The sequence below is a fragment of the Lytechinus pictus genome, chromosome 16 (assembly GCF_037042905.1).
Source record: "Lytechinus pictus isolate F3 Inbred chromosome 16, Lp3.0, whole genome shotgun sequence".
In the NCBI taxonomy this organism is placed as follows: Eukaryota; Metazoa; Echinodermata; class Echinoidea; order Temnopleuroida; family Toxopneustidae; genus Lytechinus; species Lytechinus pictus.
The window spans coordinates 6,193,107-6,220,776 of NC_087260.1; the positions used below are offsets into that span (position 1 = coordinate 6,193,107).

Below are 27,670 nucleotides of genomic sequence, written 5' to 3' on the forward strand. Positions count from 1 at the left end.
CACAATCTGTATTACTACCCCCTCCCCCTTATTGAAAAACAAGTATTTTCACTATTTTTTTCTTCAAGTTTTATTTCATTATCCATAAAAAAGCATACAAATATTTAACAGCAATCAAATTGGGAATTCATGCATACATGTAAATCAATAATAAACCATGATTTACAAAAATAGGCCTACATGAAAACCATTTATAGGAATGGGGAAAAAATAAAGATCTCCACTTTTGTTTTGATAACATGTATAAATGTACATGTATCTTGGCCCAGTACCAGTAGTGGAAATGTACTGTAGTGTAATTTATGTCCCACTCACCCGTACCATTACATGTACCGGAGTACTTGAAGTCATAAGACTGCACTTTCATTGTCAAGCCCCTTGTTATAATGCATGTAGGCATTTATAACATGTACCATATTGTCATGTTATTGATATTATGTTAAAATCTGTGCATTGTCTCAAATTAGGGTTAAATTATGGCCCCATTCTCAAAAAAATGATCTGATTGATGCTGTCAGTTCTGCATACAGCTACCTACAGTCTGTCAGCATTGTCCCCGGAGGATGCTGCAAGACCCCCCCTTCCTATTTGGTACTCCACTCTCATTTTTCCCATGATGAACTTCGATCAAACACTCACCAGCATGACCCCATTTCACATTGATAGTACAAACAATGTTAATCTAGAGTAAGGTTGTACTTTTAATGCAAGATCTAGTGTGAACATTACCAATGTGTAACACTTGAAGTGTTTTCAAACACTGATCAAATCATCAAGTCTTTGGTAAGTTCAGAATTACACCCCCCCCCCCATCCTCACCATTCCCCACTAAAATGGAAATTATGATTGCAATTACCATGGTTTCATGGTAGTATTCAAATGGATTAGCAAGTGCAATGGGCTTTTTTTTACCTTGACATTTTTTGTAATGGTAGATTTTAATGGAGATTCATGATAGGCATATCTTGGATAGGTGAAACGTACTTGTTTTCAACTCTTACTGATTCTTCACTTGTCTAGTGGCTATTAAAAATGGTAGTTAAAGCCCAGCTGTCTCCCTTATACACAGTGAACTTTGCTCAAGCACTTGATACTAAAATCCATTACCTCCATAAACTTGGAGGAGAGATCAGATTGGGGCTGAACCACTGAAGAATAGAGAATTTACTGGGGAACAAGTGCTTGTTTGGAAAAAAAAGAAGGTTATTGATTCTGAGTGTTTACAGCCAGGACTCTGAATTTCTATTGAATAGAATACATGCTCTTCCAACATCATAATTAAAAGCATTGGTAAATTTATATTTACATGTATGAATTTACTTTTTACATGAAAATTTAAGAAAAAATATTAGTCTTTTATGTTGCTTTTCATAAATTCATATTTTAGTGTTTTGCAGTATTAAACAAAAAATGTAATAAAATGGGAAAAGAACAAAATAGAATAAAAAAGATAGTAATTGTAATTAGAACTATATTGAATATGCCCTTTCTGTTAGATAACATCTTTAGTAAATGTCTTGTCTTCTGCATTGAAATTATATAAATCCCTATCAATTCAAAATAATGCTTATACTATGTAGGCTTACAGTACTACTGTTGCACGCATAACCAACTGATTGCATTGAAGTTCATGTATAATTTAATCCCTGATAATCCTTCCATGCAGTACATGTAGTAGTCAAGTGGAATGCTACGAGTGTGTGTATTCTGTGCGTAATGAAGCAGCCTTTCGATGGAAGCTCCAGAACGAATTCTCAGGAAGATCAGAATCCAAGTGTGTTGCTGATGACAGATAACACAGGAAGGATGATGAATGATTGCTTGTAGTCCCATGTATAGGTTTGTATGTATAGGTGCAGCTGTCTTGTCATCATGCATGTACAGAATTATATACAAGCACATTCTGGTGTATTCACCTACCCCCCCCCCTCCCCCCCCAAAAAAGTTAAGAAATGAAATGAATAAGGTAAGAAAAAATGATTCTGAGGGATTATTTTTAAATAATTTAATTAAAGAGAAAAAACAGGATCATAGTCATTTCTATTACATGTATGGTGTAAACGATACTCAAATAAGATAAGAATATAAAATAATGATTATATGAATAATGAATGAATAGCTAGATTAGATTTATTACTTTATGAATAAATAATGATTATATGAATAATAAATGAATGACTAGATTAGATTTATTACTTTATGAATAAATAATGATTATATGAATAATAAATAAATAAAATGAATAAATCAAGGAAAGTCTGAAACAGAAAAAAATGAATAAATTAACAAATCAATTATAAAAATGTCATTGGAAAAAAAAACCAAATACAACAAAGCTCTTTTCCTTGGTAAGATTTCATCCCCCTTTGCACTGTGAAGAAATTGCTGCCGTTTGATGAAGAAATCGTCATTCAATAATACATTTTCTAATGATAAGTTGTTGCTGTGTATTTTGAACATTGTCATGTTGCAATTGATAACCAAGTTTGGGGTAATGAAATGTTTTAAAAATTTCAAACATTAGGTAGTAGACCTGCTAGGCCCTTTGTGCAGATATGATTTTTCAATTAAAAAAAACCCCCAGATATTGGCAATATAAAAATAGACTTTGTCAAGATCGCTATCTCTGTTTCCAGATGTCCGAATACAAACATTGTTGACCTATTACAGTCCTTATCGGAACCCAAATCAACTTTTAGGACAGTCAACTACTTCCCCTTTACATTGACAAGATCTCTTTCTCCCAGTTCTCACAATTTTGACAAAAATATTATTTACATAATTTTGACTAAACGAGTCCCACTCCTTTAGAAACATGCAGTTGCATGAGATAATCATGCAAAAGTTAATAGTCTGTCGACTGCTTTTCCTATCAGTTTGATGAAATGATTGACACACAGGGAAATGAATGCTGCCTTGATTACTTCCCATTACAAAGGAAAATTCCATGTAGTTGGTAAAGTAATCAGGCCAACATGTAAAGTTACAGCTTTTCACCAGTATATTACAAGTGCACCAAGTACATTATTTGAGGGTAATCCATATGGTCTTGGTCATGACCTATTCACATCAGTATTTTAATCATGATCTAATGAATGTCTAGATGCATGTTATGTGTCTACACGACACTGAATATATGATTTCATATACATTAGGGCCTGTAGGCCTACATACTTAACAAGTTTAACAGCTATTTTGGCCTCCTTTTTGCCACACAAGACAAAATAAATATAGTGTAACATGAGAATTGGCCAGCTCTGCCATAATTTCTTTTTGTGATGATTCAGGCCGCCACTTGTAGTTTTAAAAATGAACCATTTTTTAAAAAGTACCTCTAAACGTACACTATGACTATGCTTTAGTTCAAGATATTAGTTTCTACCCATTTAAAACTCATCTATTTACCAAAGAAAACATCATTATGAGAAACTTTATTGATTTGTAAGATTTACAACATTCAATGTTACTGGTGTGTTGGTAAATAGCTTCTTATCACATTTTATCAGTATTATACTACATCAATTGTATTCCCCCCCCCCCCCGATTGATAGTATTTGTTTATCAAAGGTTATAAAGAAATTGCTCTGTATGTGAGTTTGGAACAACCAGCAATATATTTTTATTACAGAGAACATAATATCTAAGAATATGTCAAAAGTATATATTTTGCTGTCTTCAGCATATTATGTACATGTAGCTGTATACAGTGCTTACATTGCTATTCTGCTGAAATAAGTGTAGATTTCTATTGTAATTGTTCACAAATGCATTCCTTTACTGTAAGCATGCATAATAGGCCATTCAAATCCTGAATCTACTTGTCCATGTACATCTCTCTTCATTTATTCACCTCTCTGGTTTACCATTATTCTTTATGAGTGTAGAATGGCAGATAAGAAGAGCAAATATGTAGATTGTCCCTTTAAAGATTGTAAATTCTTTCATTCGTTACTCAGAGGGACTCCTCCCCCTTTCAAAGTGTACAGAATGCATTGCAGTCAAATATAGTTACATTTGTACAGAAGAAGGACTTATTATATTTAAATATCTGAACTTGGAGGCCGCTACTTTTTTTTCTGCCCATGTAAAAAAAAATATCCTGCTTTCATTCTTGTCAAGAATCTGCACACAATTCTGACATACAATTAATGTATAAGAACTGGGATAAGTTTTTAATCATTATTGATCGGACCTCCTCTTATTCTAACTCCATTTACTTGTAGGCCTTCAAACTCTTTAGTCTACTATCGTTATGAAATTATGAAACGTTTATGATAGCACCATAAAACAAGACGTGCATTGCAAATTATATCTGTGTAGGAAATTGAATGCCAAAAGTCTGTTATCTGAGATAGTGAGGGTCACAAACTTATTACAGAACCATAAAAGCTATATTTTCGGAACTGATAGCATCATAATTATCTATAAAACGGGGTCAAGTATGGTACCACTTGCTTACCTTCTTCTATCCAGACAGATTGCTGGGAGAACATATGATTGCATTGATGAAGCGTTAATTTACGTTGGTTTACCTCTAACTTGTCAAATGATGTACACTTAATTGAGTTGACAGTTGTAACACAATATTGTTACGAAGACAATAGCTTTCTCTTATTGTTTCAATGCTCATGGTCAGTCAACATGAAAAAGAAGAAAAAAATACTAGGCAAGCAATTTTACATTGTCGAACATTTCTTTCATTTGTGTAGATCAGTGAGGCTTAACGCAGGTGCATGTATTGTACATGTACATACATAGTAGATGTCACAATTGTTGAACATCATCACTAAATACATTGCCTCTCCATTCATTTCATTACACAATACACCAAGATCGATGATTCGTTCAGAGTTCTTTGCAACCCGCGCAGGTGTATTTAGATATATAAGGATATCATTCTATCTATCAGTTATAGATATGTGTCTTCAGGAGTAGTGGGGGGGGGGGGGATAGATATGAGGGGATATGAAATGTACTACCAGTTGGAAGACATATATGCAGACCTGGGGCCCCGTCTTACAAAGAGTTACGATTGATCCAATCAATCGCAACTATGGAAAGCAAGCAAAGTCAACATATGAAATGCATGTTTGTTCAAAAAAATTTATAGATAAGAATGAAAATCCATAAAGTCATTGATTTTTTGACAATTTGGTGTGTTTTCCTTTGTTTACAAAGGACATTTTGCAAATATCTTGTAGAAAAAATTATGACACTGATGGATTTCCATAGTGTTACGATTGATTGGATCGATCGTAACTCTTTGTAACACGGGGCCCAAGTCTATATTTAAAAAAAAAATATTCTGACCTATTTACTTTGCACAGTCATGTTCACAGCTAATCATATTACATGGGTTATTTTGAGACACTCAGTTTTGGGTGAGAGCTGATGCGTTATTACATGGAGCGAGGATAAGTGGATATCAACTGTCTCTGGATGGAAAACCGGGGGGGGGGGGGGGGGGGTGATATATTGCGCAATCACAGTGTATGCAGAACTTTAGATATTAACATATGAGGTAAATATCATATTGAAACTTATCTACTGAAGGATGTCAATTGATAAAAGTTATCTGCATTTACATCTACATGTAATTTGGCTCAGTGAACAAAAAGAAATACTAAGAAAAAGAGAATATCGAGTCATTTAGACTCATGGATTCTGACGCAATACGGGGGATTCGTATTCCGGTGACCCGGGTTCGATTCCCACTTGGTGCGCTAGTGCCCTTTGGTAAGGCATTAATCCTCAGTACCAGGTCCTTCGGAGAGGACCCTAAGCCGTCGGTCCTCTGGTTGCTTGCTTACAAGCATTAATGCTTTCTTAGCAATCAGGTAAAAAAAAAAAAAAAAATCACCATCAGGTAAACCGAGAGAGTTTTGAAATTTGAAACAAATCAATTGCAAGCTAATTTTTAGTTGCTCACATGCATTATACTTATCACTGATAATCTTAGTTAGAACTGTGTTACAACTTACGGTGTATGCATGCCATGAATTAATAATAGGAAGTGCGAAGAGAAGATTGCAGAGTTTGGGGGTTAGTGTAATGCAGATTTCTCCCCTTTGATTCTTTTGTGGGCATTCAAAACCTTGCCATTGTTGGATACCCTTGATTAAATATTGACCGCTTGGATCAAAGTTGCCCTCACTATTCCTTTCTCTCCTTTTTTCCCCTTTTTTTTAATCACAGACTTGTACTCTAAGCAGATCTGATGAATGCAAGAATACAATAGCAGATTACTGTGCATCGATAAATGCTTATTTGACAAATCATTCCTAATTTGTTGAAATTTCTATTCTTCCATCAGAAAGGATTACACCATTGATCTATAATTAGTTTGTAAATGTAAAGCACACTTAAAGCAAGCTATGGACACAGAGTTTGATGTGCATTACTTTTAACACACCATTCGCGTAGAGCTAAAAGGCTTCCAATTCAGAAGTTTAAAGATGGCGCTGTAATGCGCTTCCAGCTGAAGCCATGGCATTCTGATGGAACATCTGACCAGCTGTATGGATGCCCTGGGCCCCGTTGCGTAAAGCTTACCAATCGATCACAACAATATTTTAGAACTGATTGTACATTAAATCAATGTACAATCAAACATGATCATCAATCGTACGGTGACAGTTGCTTAGGTTTGTGTAAGAGAACCCAGAAAAGATCCCCGAGTCATTTACGTATCACCGATGTCATGTTATCCCATTTTCAGAACTCCCTGTTCGACCAAATGTGTACATATGGAAAACCCAAGTGGGTGTCGGACCATACTTCTATTTGTGATGCTGTACATTACATGAGAATGCAGTAGTGCACGCAGGATTTTTTTAAAGGAGGGGGGGGGGGGTTCAAGCTGAATGAAATGTTGACAACCAAAAAAATAAAGCAAAAAAACAAACAAACAAAAAATCCTTCAAAAAAAATTAGGGAGGGGGGGATTGGGTATCAAACAAATTTAAGGGGGGTTTGAACCCCTGTAACCACCCCCCTGCATACGCTACTGTGAGAATGGCAGAATGGTACCAAGAACATGGCTAAGATGTCTGTTCTAATGCCCTTTTTGCTCACACCTATCCATTTTGTATAGATAGCGGATCGTGGATATGAATAATTGATATGAGAAGTTGGCAGTGTGTTTTGAAGCAGGTGTTATGTTTGCATAGCTTGGAATGGAGTGAAAGGAACTTGTGATGTTTTCTGTGATATGAATTGATTAATGATGGGTTGTTCTGTTGGTTACATTTTCATAAAATAAGCCCGAAACCCTCTTTTGTTAATGAAAATGATATTTGACGTTTTATATTCTTTTGTGTGAACTATTGATGTAGTTGTTTATTTGAATATTGTTACTGTAAATTCATAATTAAGTCATAGAAAAACACAAAATACTGTTTAGGAAAGTTGTATCTTGTCACATTTTGAACGTAGAATTGTATGGGGCAAAAGCTCAGTGCTGGCAATAATGAAAAGGTAATACAATCTTGACAACAATTTTAACCCTCCCCCCCCCCCTCTCATTTGATATTGCAGCCCTTAAGTTTCAATATTTTTAGGGCAAGACCACTTTTTAAAACAGGTACATATACATTTCTATATTTACAGCACAAATGGGACAAATCAGAAAGGGGCATCAAAGATATCTAAGGCCAATCTAGATCATGGCCTATGATTATAATTTTAAGACCTGTCATTGGATTGTAAATTTTTGGAACAACCCAGAAAAGTTGGTCAGATTAGCTCTAATCGAAAAAAAGATGGTGTTCCAAATGTTTGGTGTGTATTAATTCTCTCATTTGTTTTCTCTTTTTTCTTTTCTCACTCCAGGTAAAATCTCACTTTTCTACCTTATATTCTACACCTGTTTAGCTGCATTCTGGGCCTGTATGTTGCTTGTTTTCATGCAAACAGTGGATTATAACAGACCCAAGTGGGTTTCATACGTCAGTACACCAGGTAAGAGTGAACAAATATTATTTTTATATCAAGGGCATGGACAAATTACACATAAACTCGGGACTATATCACCCCAGAAATGCCTCTGAGAGCCCTTTAAACTTATTAAAAAAAGTCCCTGAAATTGGGGTCCAATGTATACTGTAATAAAATGTAGCAAACTTGGTTGGTGAGCTAAAAAATGTAGCTCCTGAATTTTTTTAAAATTGATTTTTACCAGGTCAAGGTCAAATAATTATGCTCGTTAAGTCATCTGCATACGGATATCACTTTGCACAAGCATTTTTGTCAGTGAAGATGGGCACCTGTAGACATTCTCCAGAATCAGAGAAATGACAAGAATGAATTCTAGATCATAATCTTAATTATCATCTTCATTCCTGTCATAATCGGCATGATCAACGCCAATAGGTGGTTTCAAACTGCCTCGATCATAAGAATCCTCGTTAAATTACGATAACTTTTTTAGGCTAAAAAATACCCATTAATTATTCCTGCATTCACACCACCCCGAAACATACCCTTCAGGATAAATTCCTGAAGTTAGGAGCATACGCAGTATGGTCTGATAAGCAGGCAAGGCGCGAGATTCAAAACCACTAGCTCAGCAGCCACCCACGGCGCCCGCGCCCTTTGCCAAGTACCTACTATTTAGTGGGTATTTTCTTTCGGGGATATTACGCGTAATTTGCTTTCACATTGCCAATATTACCTGGTATTTTCTGATCGGGTAAATTTCCCGATCAGAAAATACCTGGAACTGACAAACTTTGAGGCGGTCTGAAACCAACTATTGTCCTTGCCCTCAGGATCACTTCCACAGCTAACCACTCCCATCACAATCTTGATCAGTAATTACCACCATCTAAAGGGCCGTTGCACCATCCCGAGTTTTCAAATTAGCGCGCTATTTCTGATCCGGCAAATTATCCCGATCTGAACAATCTCGAGATTATTTGCAATGGAGACGCAATTATCGCGCTAGTTCGTAGGATTAATCTCGAGATTGCAATCCCAAGTCAACCTTGGATTATTTGCAAAATAGCGTGCTATTTTACGAATTATCGCGCTAATTCGTAGGTGCATACGCACTCGGGATTATGTATTTTTTACGGCGTCGGACCATAATGCATCGATGCTTCGCTCGAGCAGGAATCGCTCTTCTTGCGATGATGGAGACGGGGTTTCTTGAATCTCGAGATTAATCGCGAAGAGGGCCGATCGGGCTAAAATCTCGAGATTGAGCAAACTCGGGATGGTGCAGCACGGCCTTAAGAATCCTGCTTTATCTTGATTTGCAAATTTTTTTTTTTTTCCACCATGCACCATACCATACATTAGCTCAGTGGAATACTGAATGAAAATTTTTTTGTTGTCGTTGTTGACAGGTCTTGCTGTAACACCTAGTCTATTAGAAGAGAGGATAAGCTACACACCAAGCAATGAGCTAACATTTAAGAAAACCACTGACATTCTTCAGAAGATCTGGGACTGTAAGTATTACTGACCACACAGGAAATTCTGGGTTATAATGTGACTTGTAATTAGTTGTAAAGCGTGGGATCTACTCTGTCTACAATCAAGACACATAATCAGCTAAGAATTGAAAAGATTTTGAGATTTTCAAAAGACTTGATAAAGATACAAATCTAGTTGTCTTCAGGAAGGTTTTTTTTTTTTTTACTGTATTAGATGCCTTAGAATGATCATTATTCAGCAGACCATGCAATACAGCATAACATTGCACAACAAATTTTGTACATACACCTATGGGCAATTTGTCAGATTCCCGTGTAAAGGAGAATCACACCATTTGCACGTTAAAAAACCTACTCCTCTTTTCGTAAAGAGTAGGGAAGTTATCCCGGGGAAGTAGTTAACGTATTAATTTATTACTGATAATCACTTATTTATAATCCTGTTCCTTTGTAAAGTTGCATTAGGGTAATTTGTACTGTATTATAGTAACCTTTCCAGATTAACTGTCCGACACTTATATGACACGCATGTGTTGATAGTGTCGTTAATTTTTTATCAATCAATCCAGCATAGCACGTTATAGGTTTATTTATACAGTGCGAAAAGGCTTGATTATTCCAGCCAGACCATTGAGATAAAAATTAAACAATGTGAATTATTTTGGTCTCTTCTGAAATTTTGTGTTGTATACTTTTAGTCATTTTTCATCAATTAAATCTTTGTGAATATTTTGAATTTGACTGTTGAAATGATGCCCTCATTATGCATTAATTTCTTCCCAGAGGTACCATATTCCCAGAAGAAAAGTAGCCGTACCATTTTAAACCTGTCATTAAATGTTTTAGATATATTAATGGTTGAATTACCCAAGCAACTGATTTTCTTAATTTATATCTTTCACGTAACCTGTGTATATGGTAAAGTCTGAAAATTAATTCAAATGCGGGGGTATTATATTCCAGGTTTTAAAGGGGGAGTGAACTGTGTGTGGTCTCTCATTGACTGTGTTATTAATTCATAGTCTTAAAATATACGTTTTCAGATATCTACTAATACTACAGAGAATAAATTGACCTATAATAATATTTGTTTAGAGAAAAGTTATTGTTTTGCTACTTGGTATTGGTAACATAATTATTGCAGTATAAATGTATTGAGTAATTAATTAGCATGTTATCATTCAAGTAGGTCTATATTACTAGACTACACTAGCATTATGGGTCAGGAAACTGGCCAGATATGAGTAGTTGAGGACTCAAGATGGGGCTATTGGTTCGTATCTGCATTAATAATTGTTAATTCCCATCCCTCTTAAGCACTTTCACCAGAGAACCAGGAACACACAGAGGACTGCGAACCTCTGACGGAGACTGGCAACAAGACCATGCAGAGATACTGCTCCTTCGACCGCACCAATCTTGGCCAATTCTGCACTCCAGATAACTACTTTGGGTACAACACGACGTCTCCCTGCATCTTTGTCAATCTGAACAGGGTAAATACACCAAAATCAGCACTTTAGAATCGAATGGGTGATTTCAAGTGTGGTGTTGAGCACTGGTGTTGATAATGAGTTAAGTCGAGCACCAGGCTAAACACAAAACATTATTAGGTGTTAATATGCTGGCAGTAATTTAATGATTATACATCGATATGTGCTCTTGACACCAGAACTAATATAACCAACTTAAAATCACCCATTGGCATGTACTAGACACGAGTGCAACAACATCATGATTTGTATTATGTGTTGTTCAGGGCTCGGTCTTACAAAGAGTTGCGATTGATCCGATCAATCGTAACTCTATGGAAAGCCATCAGTGTCATAATGTTTTCTACAGGAAATTTAAAGAAAATTCAAAGTCTGAAAATGTCCTTTGTAAACAAAGAGATGCACAGTGAATTTTCAAGAAAACAATGAATGCATGAACTTACATCATAGTTGAAAAATATTTTGAGCAAGCATGAATAATAGATGTTGACGTTGCTGGCAGTCCATAATTCAGACCTGCCAACCAGTACGTTTTAGCCGTATTTAGTACGTTTTTTCCTTGAAAAATACGTTGTTTTTTTACTAAATCGTAATTTATTTCATATTTCATAAAACGATGGTTATTAGATCAATGTAATTTCAGGTAACATGTTTTAATCTTTTTTTTTTCATCTGCAAGAGCAGTGCGCATTTTAGCTTGCATGCAGCTTGAGCGCCGCGATGAGCGAGTGCGCCAAGCATTTTATTATGAAATATACTTTTTTGGGGAAAAAATACATTTTTTTAAATCACAGAATACAGTTTTCATTCCCAGAGGTTGGCAGGTCTGATTGTGATTGATCAGATCAATCGCAACTCTTTGTAAGACGGGGCCCAGAAGTTAACATTCGTGGGCTCCTTTTTGGAAAGGACACCCTGTCTTGTTATGGACTAAGATAGCATTGAATGTGTACTCAAATATAGTGCTAGTGTCCTACTTCTTAACGCTACATATTGAATATTGTTGCATTATTATAGTCTGGGTTATATGAGGAAACCCAGATATTGGTGATATCCAGATGGGTGTCTCAAGCCATTCAATCTGCACCCAAGAGCCAAAGTAAATTGCTTTGGTAACCCCTTTCAAAATTGACTTCTAATATTAGATGCTCAATGCATAGTTTCCCCCGTGCACCGGTGTGCTAACAATGCAAGCATCAAGTTACGTAAAGTGATACTTCAAACTTTTTTAGCTTCACTGCATGTAATGATCAGAGAATAATGTTGGTTAAAGGTCAAGTACACCATAGAGAAATGTTGATTTGAATAAAGAGAGAAAAATCAAACTAGCGTTACGCTGAAATTTTCATCAAAATATTGTTTAAATTATACAATATGTCATTTTCTAACAGATATTTGACAATAAGGACCAAGTTGACTGAACCACATAGTATTAAACAATGCTAATTTCACATGTTCAGGGAGGAATTAATCGTTGTTTCACTTGACAATGAGGAGAAAATTAAAATATTTCATATAATAAAATACAAAAGAAATAGTGAGTGGATGATGTCATCAGTCTCATTTGCATACCGACCAGGATGTGCATATAATTGTTATGTGAAATTACGCGAAACTTTAAAATGTCATAACTGTCCTATTTTACATCCGATTTTGATCAAATTTTCAGCGTTATGCTTGTTGGATTTTTCTCTTTTTTTTTTCCAAACCAACTTTTCGTTGGGGTGGACTTGTCCTTTAACTGTATAAAGATTTTTGTTCAAGAAATTTACATATGATTCGTCTGCCAAGGGATTATTAGGAAAATTTTATGAAACAACTCTTATTAAAGATTAGAGGGGGGTAGGATTTTGAATCGATCAAATAACAATTTGGGTGAGTAAAAGTTTACTTTCTAACATGAATTGGGAATTCAGTGAAGGAGATGTGATGACCATCTTGAGAAGTATTTAGGAATTCAGAGCAATCATTATAGAAGTATTCAACACTACATTACATAGCACGATTCTGCATTGGTCAAGTCATAATCCGTAATACATTAGCCTGACTCACACCTTTGTGTTTTATGCATGCGTTCAGCTTTGTACTGTACGAACGCAGACAAACACGAAACCATGGAATGAGCTGATACAAGATTAATATGAAACTAAGGTAGAGGCCTTTCATTCTAGCTTGCTTGCTTTAAATATTTTCAAATGACCGGAAGAAACTTAAATTTGTATGAGCAAAGACGAGTGGCAGCAACCAGCTCACGCCGCCAGTGCAGTTTTACTGCTTGAATTACCTCAACTTACCTCGCTATATACTACATGCAACTGTACAAGCGTAGCAGTCAGATTGCAACCAAAAATGTTTATGCGACGTATGCTGTAAGGATGCATATTGCTGCTTTCAGCTGATGCAGTAATGCGCAGTTAAAAACGCAAAAGTGAGCCGGGCTAAAGTACGTTTTATTCATTAGTAATATTACACGTTTGATATCTTCCAAGCATGACTTTAAGTGGCACACTTTACTCTATGTGGAGTACTCCAGGCCTCTTTTCATTCTTTCCTTTTCCTGTCAATCCTCTTCCTGTGAATGGCAAAGGGAAGAAAAAAAAGGATTTTATAAAAGTAATGCCACTGTTAATAGGTGTTTTCCTACCTCAAATACGTAAATACCAATATCCTGTGCAATTATGGTGGTAGGTACATGTATTGGGTCTCCCATTTGGGGAGATGTTTCACGAAAGGGCTAAATGGGATGAAAAGTCAAGCGTTAACGTGTAAATGGTACCCAACACTTAACCTCGTAGCTGACATTCATTTGTACATGTATATAAATATGATGGACACAAAAGAAGAAGACTCAACTGTGTGTCTGCTGAGTAAGATTTGACTAATGCGGTCATGCGTTTTATACCACAAGCAATTGGAGATTTAAGTATGATCTTTGGTGCCCTTACAATCTTTGTGAAACCACCACCCAGATTTCTCCTCTTCAGTTTCCTACCACTAGCAAATGTTTTTATTTACATTAATCCAGGGGCTAGATTCCTGAAGAATTTACAATAGTAGTAACTTTGCAATTATGGTATAAACTACCATGGTGACAGTGCTCGGCAGCCAAGAACACTGAAGGTTTCCAGGGTGGTTACTATCATTTATAAAGTCTTTATGAAACAGATCCTTGGACCAAACATCAATCCTTTATTTAAAAAGTAACCCCAAATACTAGGCCTGAAATTTAATTGAAATTAAGAGCGTCAAATAATTGTCTCAAGAGAAATTATCTGTACTGACCGGACGGAAAAGTTGTTGGCGCTAACAGTGTGCGAACAGAGGCCCTGTTACAACCGGTGATGTGGCAGCAAGCCTAATGTTACAATGCATTAATTACACATTGAAATAAATGTTTTGACTTCACCAGCCGAAAGATGTGACTGGGCTTCCTGTTAGGTTAACAATGTTTCTATGCGGCCGGCACAGATGATTAGCAGCGTCATTTGTACTCAATCCCGCAACCTCAGGAAAGACATTCATAAATTAGTCTACCTCTTTACAAATTGAATTTGAATTCCCAGTTGAGTGCAATACACCATGCATCACCACGTTTGTTACATCATGCTCAGAAGATGCTGAATTCCTGCATATTCAGTAAAAAAATTCTGCCTTAAATGCCTTTAAGCATGACTTTAAGTTGCACTTTCGGCGTTGTGAAACACCCCCAGGTGCAAACCATCCCTTTCAATCGCAAAGGTTACCCCACAGAAAGACCAATTCGCTTGCGTTGTTACTGCATATTACATGCTTGTGTGAATTGATACCACAGTCAAATCATAAAGACATACAACTGATCCCCTGTCATAGCTTGTATAGTTTGAAATAAACTAGGTGTAACACAGTGCATAGCGGATGATAGGGGGGCCAAGTTTACAACATTTGATTACATCCATCATTACATGCTAGCAAGTGTATAGAGGACCTGAAAAATTAATCACTAAACTTGTTTTACCGGCCCCTGAACTCGATCTTCTTTTTGATTAAGAACTTGAATTAGTCTCAAGTGTGTAATAGCATGCAATCTCATAACATAATATGGATTAACACCCTAGCTGGTTGACTGTCATGTTCAATGAAGCATTGGATAATGTGATAGTGAACACGCATGTTATCTGTATGAGGTGTAGGGGATCAGGCACAGAATCAAGAACAGATGTCACCCCTTAAAGGAAGACCTTTTCAAACTTTTCTGTATCATAACTCCTACTAATATGATAACACATGATGCACATGTTTATGTAATGTATACCTTGGATAATATCTTGGATGCACGCATGTTTAAGTTCTTATCATGCCTTTTTTTGACATACAATGAGGTATTCTAGCTAGAATTAATGTACCCATTCTCTCCTAGGAAGCTGATGTAGTACCAAAAGTCATTGCCCTTTTTTTTAAGAGTCCGATCATTGATGTTTTCATTCTTCTTTGAAATTCCCTACAGGTTTGGGGATGGACTCCAGAAGACCCTGAAGCAGATGCCAAAGACAAACCAGACAACTACGTAAATGGAAACGTCCTCATCTCCTGCAAGCCATACGTAAGTACTCTCTCCCGTGCACTCTTGAAGAGTTGTAGGATGCATGTTCCTACACCTTAGGTTATGAACTAACCGTATTCATCAGCCTAAAGGCATTGCATGTGAATTTAGACAAAGTAAAGCCTGTAGTGAATGTTGTCAGCTGTTCTCTGCAAGGACCACCTGTCTCTAAATACCACAAGTTTGGTTTCCCTTCAATGTCTTCCCCCTCGGACGTCCTTGGAGAATGGTGATTGCTGAAATAGATGTCTTTACTAATCCTGCTTTCCTGGACTGTGCAACACAAAGCTTCGTAACTTTTATGACTGATCATACATAATAAATCATGCAATCAATCATAGAAATCACCTCCAGGAAAAATCGCTAAGCTTTACATTACAAGGTCCTGCAGGGAATCTTAGAAAACTGGAACTTGGGTTTATCCCATTTTGATAGCAAACCCTTATACCTCGGACCCGATTCATGAAACTACAAGTCTTGATGTAACAGGACCGGGGGGGGGGGGGGGGGCACTTCCATTGACAAGTGGATACCACGCGTGACCATGGGGTTTCAAAAGCACCCTAAAAAAGTATTTTCCATGTTCTAAAAATGCACCCCTTAACCAGAAATGGCAGGTGAAACCCTACCCTTAACAAGTATTGGAAATAAAACGGTACCCTTGACAAGTATTCCCTGAATTGACCCCCTAAACAAGTACGATATCTTAATTGTTCTGCCACGGACGTCGGCTTTACCTTTTCTTTGGGTTTAGTACCACCCCACACACCTTGCTCAAATTGGACCCTAAACACGTACTGTTGGGGCAAAAAATACATCGTTTATAAAGTATTTTAGTCTTTTTATACCCTCACAAATTGTACCGTAAACATGCCAAGTTTTTCCTAGCGAAATATATACCCTTTTTTCGTTATTTAAGTATTTTGACACCCTTATTATGCTACACACATAACTTGCCCTATCTTGAAAAAGAGATCCTTTGTACATGTTTTTTGGTCACGCATGGTATCCACTCATCAATGGACGTGCCCCCCCCCCCCCCCGCCGGAACAGGTCCCTAGTCATTGATTCCCCCCCCCCCTATTTTGTTAGTTCCAAGAGACATACAGCATTGATTGAAATATGGTGTATTTCCTCAGAGTGTGTCTGAAAGCTGTTCATGCTTGATTATTCTTGGTCTTTGGTTTGTCCAGGAGAGAGACGCTTGACCCTGAAGAAGGGTCAGTGTCAAATGATGTACTTCCTCTTCCTGTAAGGTGTCATCCTGAATAAAGCCTGCAGAAAATCAAAAGTAGATCAAAAGCTACGGTTAGTCAGGAGATTTATTTGAACTCGAGAGAGTAGGCATATTTTCCGATTTCATGACTGAGCCGTCAGTGACTCATCCCCTAGAAGAAAGACTTACATGTCAACCAGATTCTCTTCTACAGAGATGACAACTCTCAACTTATTTTTCAGTAATTACCATATCTACTCTCTTGCAATGTATATTGTATAAGAGATATCACCGCAGGGCTTGAAGTTATCAAAGGCCATGGCCTTCAAGATTTGTTGGGCTCTCTTATTTTTCTCTGCTTGTGCTGTAATGTAAAAATGTGCCCTACAGGAAATTGGTCTTGTCTAAAAAATAAATAAAAAATTCAAGGTCTGTCACTTAATGGGATTATCACTCTATATGCCCCTCAAAATAGTGGTAACATTTGGGTTGCATCATTATATGCAAGATGGTTCACTCTGAAGCTCTATATAATGAGTTTTTAATGGCAATTGTGTGGTTTCCTAAGAAGTTTTGTTACCGTTACGTGCCATAGCAGAATCCCGTTTCCTGTTCTTGAAAATTCTCATTAGGATTGTGGTACTTGTTACGGAACTGACACAAGGGCCTCGTAACAAAAGGTTAGCGATTGATAGCTAAATAAATGGCCTACATGTATCAAGTTCATTGATGCATGCGCATTTTGCTCGGTAGTCTGATGAGGAACCAATCAAGCATTTTCTTTCAAATAAGCAATTAATCGCCAACCCTTTGTGTTACGGGGCCGAGACGGACCAAAGCATTTTTCCAGTGACATATAATCGGTTGGTTTACAGTTGTTTTTGATGGTGGGGCTGTAGCATTAATGGCAGCAATTCTTGTAGCATTGGATGTAGGAATGAACTGTGCCCACTTGAGACTGATGATCAAGGTTTCTTCATTACACTCCTTACCTGAAGGATCCCAGTTTGAAGCGATTGTTCCAACGGATCAAGATACTACCTCACTCGAACCCAACTACTGTACAGCAGGACATGGTTTGGGTCCTGTCCGCTGATTCACCCTGACGAATTATCTGTGTATTTTTAGGTTGCATGTGTTGCCTTGACATGATGGGCTTCTGACTTTTGGATGTATGCCTGGGAATGGCAGCGAAAGGGGGTAGAGAGAGTGAAGCAGAGGAGAAACGGAAAGGAAGTACAAACCCTTGAAAAGCTGAAGAGAGAAGGAAAAAAAAAGGATTGCCTTCATGTCTTTAATAGTCGGCTGCAAGTTCAGAAGTTCATTCTGCAGGCCCCATGAGGGGACAAGTGACATCCTGTAGGATACAATCGTCTTTCTCTCCATCTTTGCATCAGTGAGGTTGACTCTCCCACTCTCTTGATATATTCCTTGGCATATCTGATCACACGATAGTGACTTAAGCATGTGAACCTAGCTGGTGTCTTGTACTAAGATAATATTTGAATTGAGCATGAGAGGCAGGTCAAGATGGATGTCACTAGAATGATGATGCATAGGTCAAATCTCCTATGTTCTTCCATCTGATAAATGAATGGCCTCTACTTGGATGTAACTTGATGAATTTTATGTGGCATGTTTGGTCACCTTTCTGTTGTGGAACCAAGTGCATATCGATTATATTAGTTTTGGCCCTGATTGAACAAATTTGGTCTAAATGTTTCCTTGACAAAATATTTTCTGAATATGGGTTTTTTCTTTTAATGCTCAAGTCACTTTGCATTAAACTCAATAGGAATTTACAGGAGCTCCTTGTCATTAACAGGGGTTACTAGACTTTGCTCTTCTTCCGTTAACATCAAGATGCTTTAATTTTGATCCCCCCCCCCCCCCCCCGAGTTGCCTTGATCAGCCTTTTCGTGATGTCTTTGCATCTTCTCTGTAGTGTCACATCATTCCAGAGCATTTTATCAACTAACGGAAGGTCTAAATTCAATGAGGGACTGGCAAGTTTGGATAAAACTGTTTCATAAAGAGTTACAACTATCAAAACTTTGCCATAATGGGAAATACCCATGGTAACCACACAGCTGCTAATCCCAATCAAGGTGTCCATAGTAGTTGCAATAATGGTAAAGTTAGTTTGTTATAGGTTTTTATGGAACGGGCCTGTGCACTGCTAGAATTCATACCTGGTAAATCCAACCCCTTCTTGCTCCTGCACTCTCCCACCCTCTCCCCCACTAAGTGTCAGGGCAGGAACCGTCCAATTTGTCTCAATTTGCCAGTCTTATAATCATGTGAGTCTACCCCTATCACCTGTGCGCTCCATACCATGTTTAAATAAAGCCTTGTTCATATTTGATGACACAAAGCTCTGCAGAATAATTCATAACGTGTAGAGATGGTTTTACATAGTATGCAAACCCCCCCCCCAAAAAAAAAAAAAGAAAAAAGTAATGAATGAATCTATTCATGAAGACCACCTGCTTTTAATCGTCCCTTTTCTTGCCTCAGTGCCCCACATATTTAGAAAACATAAAAAAATATTGCAGAATAAGAAAAAGACATTTGTAAGTGTAAAGCCCAGAGCACACTATGCGAAGTGATTGTACCAATATCCGATTGCAACAAAATCACAGAGTGTGCGCCGACCTTCAGCGCCCTGCAACTCCGACCAGCCTTGTTGCAGTAGGATCGCAGACCAAATCTCCCGACATTTGACATTTCAAATCTTTCTGCGATTTTTCTGTGATTTTGATAATTTCAGCCAATCAGATTTGTCCTAGACGATGACGTCATGGCCAATTTGCGGCGCAGACAACATACGCGCAAAAGAACAGGCGCCATGAGATGCAGCGTGCCGCAGAGCTTTTGCAATGTGTGCGCTGGCCTGTAATGCAATGGCACTGCTAGGCAATAGGCTACTTTGTTCCAATTGGATCCTAGTTCAATTGCATCACATTGTGTGCACTGTGCTTCTGTGTTTCTCAATTATGGAATGGTCTTCAATTGTTAAGATACAATCCTTGGCTGTGTGTTGGCTGTGGCTCTTCAAATAGACATGCAATATATTTGTAAGTTAGTGCCATAATGACCCTTTTTATTGAAATATCAAACGTGACAGAAAGATGGTGCTAAATTTCTTCAAATTTGGAATCAAATTTTCACTAAGTATCAATGGATTGAAAAAAAGATTTCAGTCAGTGGTAAGATAGGAATGTTGGGTGAATACTCCAATAAAGTGTATATTGTGGAACTCTTCGGAGTTGAGATTATATTTCATGGCCTGAATTCTGAAGTCATAGTCCAACTCTTTGCGAAAATTATAGGAAAGCAAACATATCTTTATGTTTTTTACATTATTGTGTTTACTGTTTTTCTTTCCTCACGCTAAATATGGTGAAGAATAGTTTTTCCCATCCGGTAATTTTAAGTGGAATTTCAAGTGAGCTAACAAATCAATCCTCTGTCTACTGCTAAAGATTTGTCTCTCTTTGCTATCCATAGTTAAACAACCACTTTAGACCAGAGTTTAGATTTAACCCAAGCTCTGAATGCAGGCCCCTGACTTTAACAGACAGGTATGAGTAGACTACTTGGTCCCATCATGTTGCATGTTGAAGTTCACAGGTTTTCTATAACATCCCTTTTGTCTTTTTCATTTTCATATTGCAGAAAGAAAAGGATGTTTCCTCTGTCAATGGAACGGAAATCTTCCCAGATTCGGGTCTGCCGTTTGCTTACTTTCCCTACGTGGTCAGCACAAATAAGAAGAAGCAGGCCCTCTATGTCTCCCCGTACGTTGCCGTCCGTGTTAGACTCAATCCAGAGGAAGCTGCAGGCAAGGACGTCAAGGTCCAATGCGAAGCCTACACCGGTAACATTGAACCTAGGGGCGGACTTTACGATATCAAAGAGAGATCGGCGTTCACCGTTATATTCAACCTGGGCAAAACAGCAGCACCCAAAGACGAAATGTAACATTCAGAGTTAATATTATTCATATTATTAACAGCAAAAAAAAAACCATAGTCTTTTCCTTCTTCAAAATTTAATCTCTTTTCAAAGGAAAAATGGACACTCTGTCAAGAGAAGGGGCAAGTGAAACATGAAACCATTGTCACCTTTGTTTGGGTTAGCGACAACAATTGAAGGCGACAGTCCTCCGGGCCTGAGAAAGCTTGTATGATAGGATTTATTTGTCTTTATGGACAGATGAGAGAGGAATTTTTTTAAACGGCCCTGTTTGGCAGTGATCTTGCAATCTTTCCGTTTCCATAGACCAAAACTCTGTTATCTTGAGGTTTGTACTGATCGATCATTCTCAGTTGCCCTCTTTCAGTTTCCTTGCATCTTCTCTTACGGGTAGTTAAAGTTTTTTTTATCATTTTCCGATCAGAAGTATTCATGATTTGCTATTGAAAAAACATTAATTCAACAGTTTTTTATGAATTTTATGAAAACTTCTTAATTTCCTCATTCTCGCCCCAATAATATGCCCTCTTTTTATATTCCAATGCAATGAATTTTAAAACCAGCCGGAATCATTGATTATCACTCAGAACACAACAGATGGCAGCATCAGAAATATCAGATAGCAGAAAAAAAAATACCAAAGTTTAGATGTGTTATATTTTTTTAGACGTGCTCACACTTTTTCTCTCTACGACAACGTTATATTCGGTTTAATACGCAGAATAATTTAATACGGACCACTTGCTGAACATTGGGATTTCTGTACTGCTTGCATGTAGAGAGATCGTCTTTACCATCATTAGTTTAGTACATTATATACAGTCTGCTCACGTACTACCAACGGAGCAGTGTTTGGATATTTTATTGATACAAGTTTTGTTTAGTTTAATGTTTATCCTAGCAAAATCTGTCGGATAATTTCACCTGCCTTTATACACATCTCTGAATGTTCCTGACAAGGGGCAGAGAAGAAACAAAATCTGTCGGCCATCGGAAACGAGAAGCAGGGAGGAGTCTTTCCCCATGCCCGAGTTTCCAATAGCCTGCTGCGCTTCCACCCTGTGGAACCCACGTTTATATATTTCAGAGTGTGCCGTGCATGTGCGAGAGAAAGCGTGAGAGAGAGTGAGAGCTAGAATTCTGACCATAAACCTGTATGTTGTTCTTTGTATTAAAATGATGCAAATGTTCTGTTTTAACAAGAGAAAATATGGGGAAATTAGTTAAAAGAATGTGTGTAATTAATTATCTTTGCATTCAGTCTTGTTGTAAATGATTTTTTATGTTGCTTTCTGTTGAGTACCGAATGTTTGAATATTGACCGGTACCCAATTTGAGGAATAAGAATAATTGTTATTTATATCATATTTTGGTAGTTACTGCATTATACACGATCTGTTCAATTCAGGTATATATCATACTATGTGTTTGTGTAAATGATGGACTTTCCGTAGACATGTAACACAATGGATGTCATGTATACATATTTCTATTTGCAGTTTTCTTTAGTTTTCTCCCTTTTTTTGTGGGAAGAAACTAAACTAACTCTATAAAAGTTTTTTTTTATTGCCTGACATTATTTTGCCATCTTCTTCCTGTTTCCCCTTTATTTTATCTTTTCATTAGATACACTACAATCAGTTGGGTTGGGTTGTTTGTATACAAGGGTTCCGTAGCAATACTAAGCAAGTTGAAAAAAAAAATGTTCATGTGTGTGGAATATGTTCGATTTATAATGAAAGACTAGTTTTTTGAGAATATGTTAAATCAGACAATTTTTAGCTCTTTTTGTATAATCGCACAAAAGATGTCTTGACTGTCTTGGATATTAGATTTGTCAATTGCACTTCGGTTCAAATGAGATACTACACCATACATTTCTAGATCAGAAGTCATTGTAGTAATCACACATTTTTATTTGCACTTTTTATCCATAGAGTTTTGCCATTCGATGTGGATCTACCTATATAGGTTGACATTTTAAAAATATGAAAACATGTCATTATTGCAACTTCAATCTCGATATATGATGTTCAATCGTCTACTCTTTTGTGATAGATAGATATAAATATGTATATTGAATATATCTATATATATTGTCTATATTGATTGTTGTTTTGCAAAAATGAGAAGTACATGTATTTACTGTTCTAAAAAAAAATAGATGGAAGAGGGAGGATGAAAGAAAGACCAAATGATTTGAGTCCCGAGACGTCAGGTGATGGTGGTTAAAGTGTTATGTTGGAGTCGTTGACCGGTTTTACTGCTTGATATAGCTTCCGACTATCGGGGCTAGCCTGGCTTTACTATAAGATCAATTATGTTGGCTCCTTGATGTGTGCAAGATGAAGTCCTAGCTGAAAGAATCACTCTGTCGTGTCATGCAAAGACTGCATTGATTCTAATCGCACAATCGCGGGGTTGGAAAGAAGAAAAAAAATATGCAAACCAGTTCCGGTCTTTGTTGCTACTAACATCTTCTGTGCTATTGCTGGTGTTTATTCTGAAGAGAGGGAGCAAATAGCTTTTGTATATTGCAATTTGGTGTTTCTATAACAAACAGTAAAGTTGACAGTTGCATAATGCAACGTAGATGTGCCCCCTTCAGATGGTTCACGGTGCCAAAACAAACATTATAGACGGCAAAATAGGTCTTAGGTTAGATGGTGATGGGTACTGTTTTTTTAAAATAAATTTTGATATAAAGGATCACATCTTTTTTTTTTGTAGATACAGAGATAGGTATTATAAAATTGTCATTATTTTCTTTTTTTTTTCTTTTTCATTTCTTGTCTGGAAATAAGCGAATCTCTGTTGAATCCACCATACTTTTGCATCTGATCGTGTTGCAGAATGTACAGTGCTACTCATAACGATCTGTTCATAAGAAGAGTTATATGAAGTATATAAAGGAAACAGAAATGAACATGTTTATTCTTGTAGGAGAACAGGCGGTGTTTTAACTTGTTTGTAGTATTATAGAATTGAAAAAGAAAAAATTGAAAAAACGTTTAAAAAAAAAAAAAAAAAAAAAAAATCTCATTCCAATGTTCTCTTATGAGAGACCACTGATAGTAGATATGCTTCTTTCGACTTCAATCTAGCTGCCACTTATTGAAAAAAAAAAAAACTTTGTGTAATAAAACCAGTTTGTTAGATAGCGTGTATTTCAATTTTCACCAGGCCAATGTTAGGGGTGGCATGGAAAGATATTGTTGCATTCATAAAACCATCCTAACGATAAATGAAGTCCGTCTCTCTACCCCATATCTTTATATCGGAAACCCTTGAAGTATGTGGTTTGCATCTCTGTAAGAGTGATTGAAAATGTAGTCAATTGTTATCGCCAATTTTCAAAGTAGGACACCGATACCCCCTCCCCAACTCAAAGATATGCGTACTACCCTTCTGCTCAAGAGAGAAACCTTACACTAGCACGTTCATGTGTTAGGTCAGTTCCATCTATGCAACTTACCAGCTTCAAATGGATTTTGGTGTCTCTCAACATGATGACCAGAAAAAAAAACAATTATTGTATCCTGACTCTCATGGTTTACCTTGCGAGAGCCATATAGTTTTACCCGAAGGCGTGAATATTCATGGGTTGTTTATTACTGTTTAGGAAAAATTCAAATTTTATGACTTCTCTAACAACAAAGGACTGGATTCTCTTTCAATGGAATGAATGCTAATTTCTTTTAACACAATGGATTGAGTAGCCCTATTTTGATATTTTTAAGATTGTAATATTTCCAAATGAAAACTTTAATAAGAGTGTATTAAGCTGTCCACCTGAGCAAAAATCTTTTGAAAAAGAAAAAAAAATGAATTTACATTGTTAAACATGGCAATTCAAATTGCAGAGAATGGTAGCTCTAGGCAGCATATTGTACTGTGACGACTGTGTGTTCTTACGAAGGATAAATAAAAGTTTGAATTTTTCCCCTACTTTATTTTCTGAATGTATTTTCTTTATTGTCACGCTACTTGCATGTATGTTTAATATGGGACGTTGCAAGAAACAACATTCTTCTCTATTGCAAATCATGCACAGGTCATTCAAAGAAATTAGATTTGCAATTGAATGCAAATCCACTACAAATTTGCATTTAATCTAGGACTTGCATCAGATTTTGGTCGGGACTTGTGATTCATGAAGATTTTTTTGTTGTTGCAATGTCCAATAATTTTGTTTCTGCATATTTTTTATGTCTCTGTTCTAGAGCTCTTTTTTTGACAAATTTAGAAATGACTAGGGGGGTGTTTCACAAAGATTTTAGTATGACTTAGAGTCGCACTTAAATACTGAGTTGCGTACGGTATGAAAGGCTTGACCGCATTGGTCAGATTGTGTCATGAGGACGCGCACTACTGCGTATCTATCAATAAGATCGCGCGCTGCATGCCATGTACGCGTTTGCATTAAGTGCGACTTAAGTCATACTTAAATCTTTGTGAAACACCCCCCTGGTGAATACTATACAAAATGGGTATAGCTTTACTGGAAATGGCCCGGGGGGGGGGGGGGGGGTCACTTCCATTGACGAGTGGATACCATGCGCGACCATGGGGTCTAGAAAAGTACCCTAAATACAAATTTTCAATATTCTGAAAATGCACCCCTTAACAAGTATTGGAAACAAAACGATACTCTTGGCAAGTATTCCCTGAATTGACCCCCTGAACAAGTACAGCAATATTTTTACTGTTATATCACGGTCGTCGGTACCTTCATCATTGGGTTTAGTACCAGCTCCCACATCTCGCGCAAATCGTACTCTAAACACGTATAGTGTTGACTGTTGGGACAAAAAGTACATCCTTTATGAAACATTTTAGTCTTAATTTCTTTACACCCTCGCAAATTTGACCCTAAACACGTAGCTATCCTAGCGAAAATAGATACCCTTCTTTCATTATTTTAGTGTTTTTGACACCCTTATTACGTTACGAACGTAACGTGCCCCATCTTGAAAAAGACATCCTTTTTACGTTTTTTTTTGGGTCGCGCATGGTATCCACTCGTCGATGTAAGTGACAAATAGACCAAATTATACAAACTGGTTGCAGACGAGCTAGAGTTAGACCAAATGAGATGAGATCAAACAAAGTAGACAGAGCAGGAGTAGACAAAGTGGCTATTCACCGAAATTCATTACTTGCACATACCTCCTCCAACCTCCCTTTAGTCCCCCCCTCTCCTCCCCCACCCTTCCCCCTGCTGCCTGTAAAGGAAAGTGAATCATAATTAACATCATTAGCCACTCCGAGGTCAATTCCAGGTCACTTACAGAGGGAAGGAAAGGCACTTTCGGTCGATTCTAGGGCAACAACTGAGAATCTTTTTTTCTTTTAAACTAACCCAAGTATACTCGAGTCACATGGAGCGAAACATTTGCTCCAGAACAGCCGCACCAGATTGCCCTGTGGTACGATAAGAGTGACCGTATAGTCATGCAGAGCCAAACAGAGTATGATAATTCACAGCTCTGAGTTACAGGGGACGTTCCCCCGGATATGATAGTTGGTTTTGGTTAAAGCAGAAAATTTGAGAGAATTATTAGTGAAGGTTTGATTAAAGTCCCTCAAAGAATAAGAGAATCGTACATTTTGAAAGTTTTTAATTTGTGGCGTCATACGCGAGCAGCTTCCTCATATATCATGTATAATATAAATACCATAAATTCATTTTTTTTATTGGAACATTATGAATAGAAATAGTTTTACCATAGAAGGGGGTATGAAATGATGTGCCTGGAAATGTATCCCTGCATAAATTAAATTCTTTTAATTTTTCATAGAACTGACATTTTTAAAATTCATTCATGTATTTGTTTCTGCTAAAGGCTGCTTCAAATAATGTGCACTTATATCATAGGCATCAATGATGCCTGTCACTTAGACTATTGCATCAATGAGTTGACTATAAGTAATTAACTAATGTAAACAATGGACTCATTATTGATTCAACAGTACTCTCATTAATACTGTAACCTGGGTAACAAATGCCAATTTCGTGCACGTGATAACAAGCGCAATATTCATGAGTTGACACTTACTCAATTTACTCGCTGAATGAGGCATATTCAATTATGCATGAAGTCTTCATAAACCATGGTTTCATACCAAGGATGCAAAAATACCTTTTTGAATTCAGGCCATTGGGTCAGATGCATAAAAAGTAGCAGTAGCTGGCAAGCCATTGCCTCAACCAATAAAGCAATTGCTAGCCAAGCAAAAGATCATTCCTTTATAGCAATTGCTTTATATAGTGCGTAACCCTTTGCTTGTGCTGAAATACCTTTCTTGCCTTCAGAAAGCAATTGCTAGCGGTTTAAACAATAGCGACGTCACGCTGGTGCGAACACGACTCACAGAACAAAGGTGGGACTCTAATGTAAAGGCGTGGCAGTGCAAAATACCGCTTCTCTCACGAAACATCTTTTCCTCAGATGTTTCAAACTATTTTAGTGAATTTATATAGTTTGCATTCAGTTTGCACTTACTAGGAAGAAAATATGTGCATGTAGGCTACCATACACCTTGGGGTTCTCTCTCAGGTGCATTAACATGATTATAAAACGTGAACGCCCTGATCTAGCAAACGCTCAAGCTGCTCAATCGCTGCAGCTGCTCGTTTATGACGTCACAAATCATAAACTTGAATTCAAATAATTTTCTTAGTCTTTTAATGGATTTTCCTCAAACCTTGACCAATATTGTTCATTATTTTTTCTGCTATATTTACAACAAAGTTTTCATCAGGGTGAACTTCCCCTTTAAGAAAACTCTTTGAGGGAAGTCTCAACGATATTGTTTTCTAATTGCCCTCTTCGTTACATCAGGCCAAACTTGGAAATAAGGCTTTGGAGAACAGCCAAACAGATCATTTTTTTTGTGATGCGAGCCGCTCAGTCTGATCCCATTGTCTGGTGCAGAGTTCAAACATTCCCCAATTCTTGATCAA

At 37.1% G+C, this 27,670-nt stretch overlaps 1 protein-coding gene across 1 annotated transcript; it reads left to right on the forward strand.

Annotated features, from left to right (window-relative positions):
• Positions 1 to 7,799: 7,799 nt before the first annotated feature.
• Positions 7,800 to 24,651, forward strand: LOC129279309 (sodium/potassium-transporting ATPase subunit beta-1-like). Its single transcript, XM_054915401.2, has 5 exons — positions 7,800 to 7,959; positions 9,348 to 9,452; positions 10,755 to 10,933; positions 15,414 to 15,509; positions 20,404 to 24,651. The coding sequence occupies exons 1-5, from the start codon at positions 7,890 to 7,892 to the stop codon at positions 20,707 to 20,709; spliced, it is 756 nt and encodes a 251-aa protein (XP_054771376.2). The 5' UTR covers positions 7,800 to 7,889; the 3' UTR covers positions 20,710 to 24,651.
• Positions 24,652 to 27,670: the final 3,019 nt, after the last annotated feature.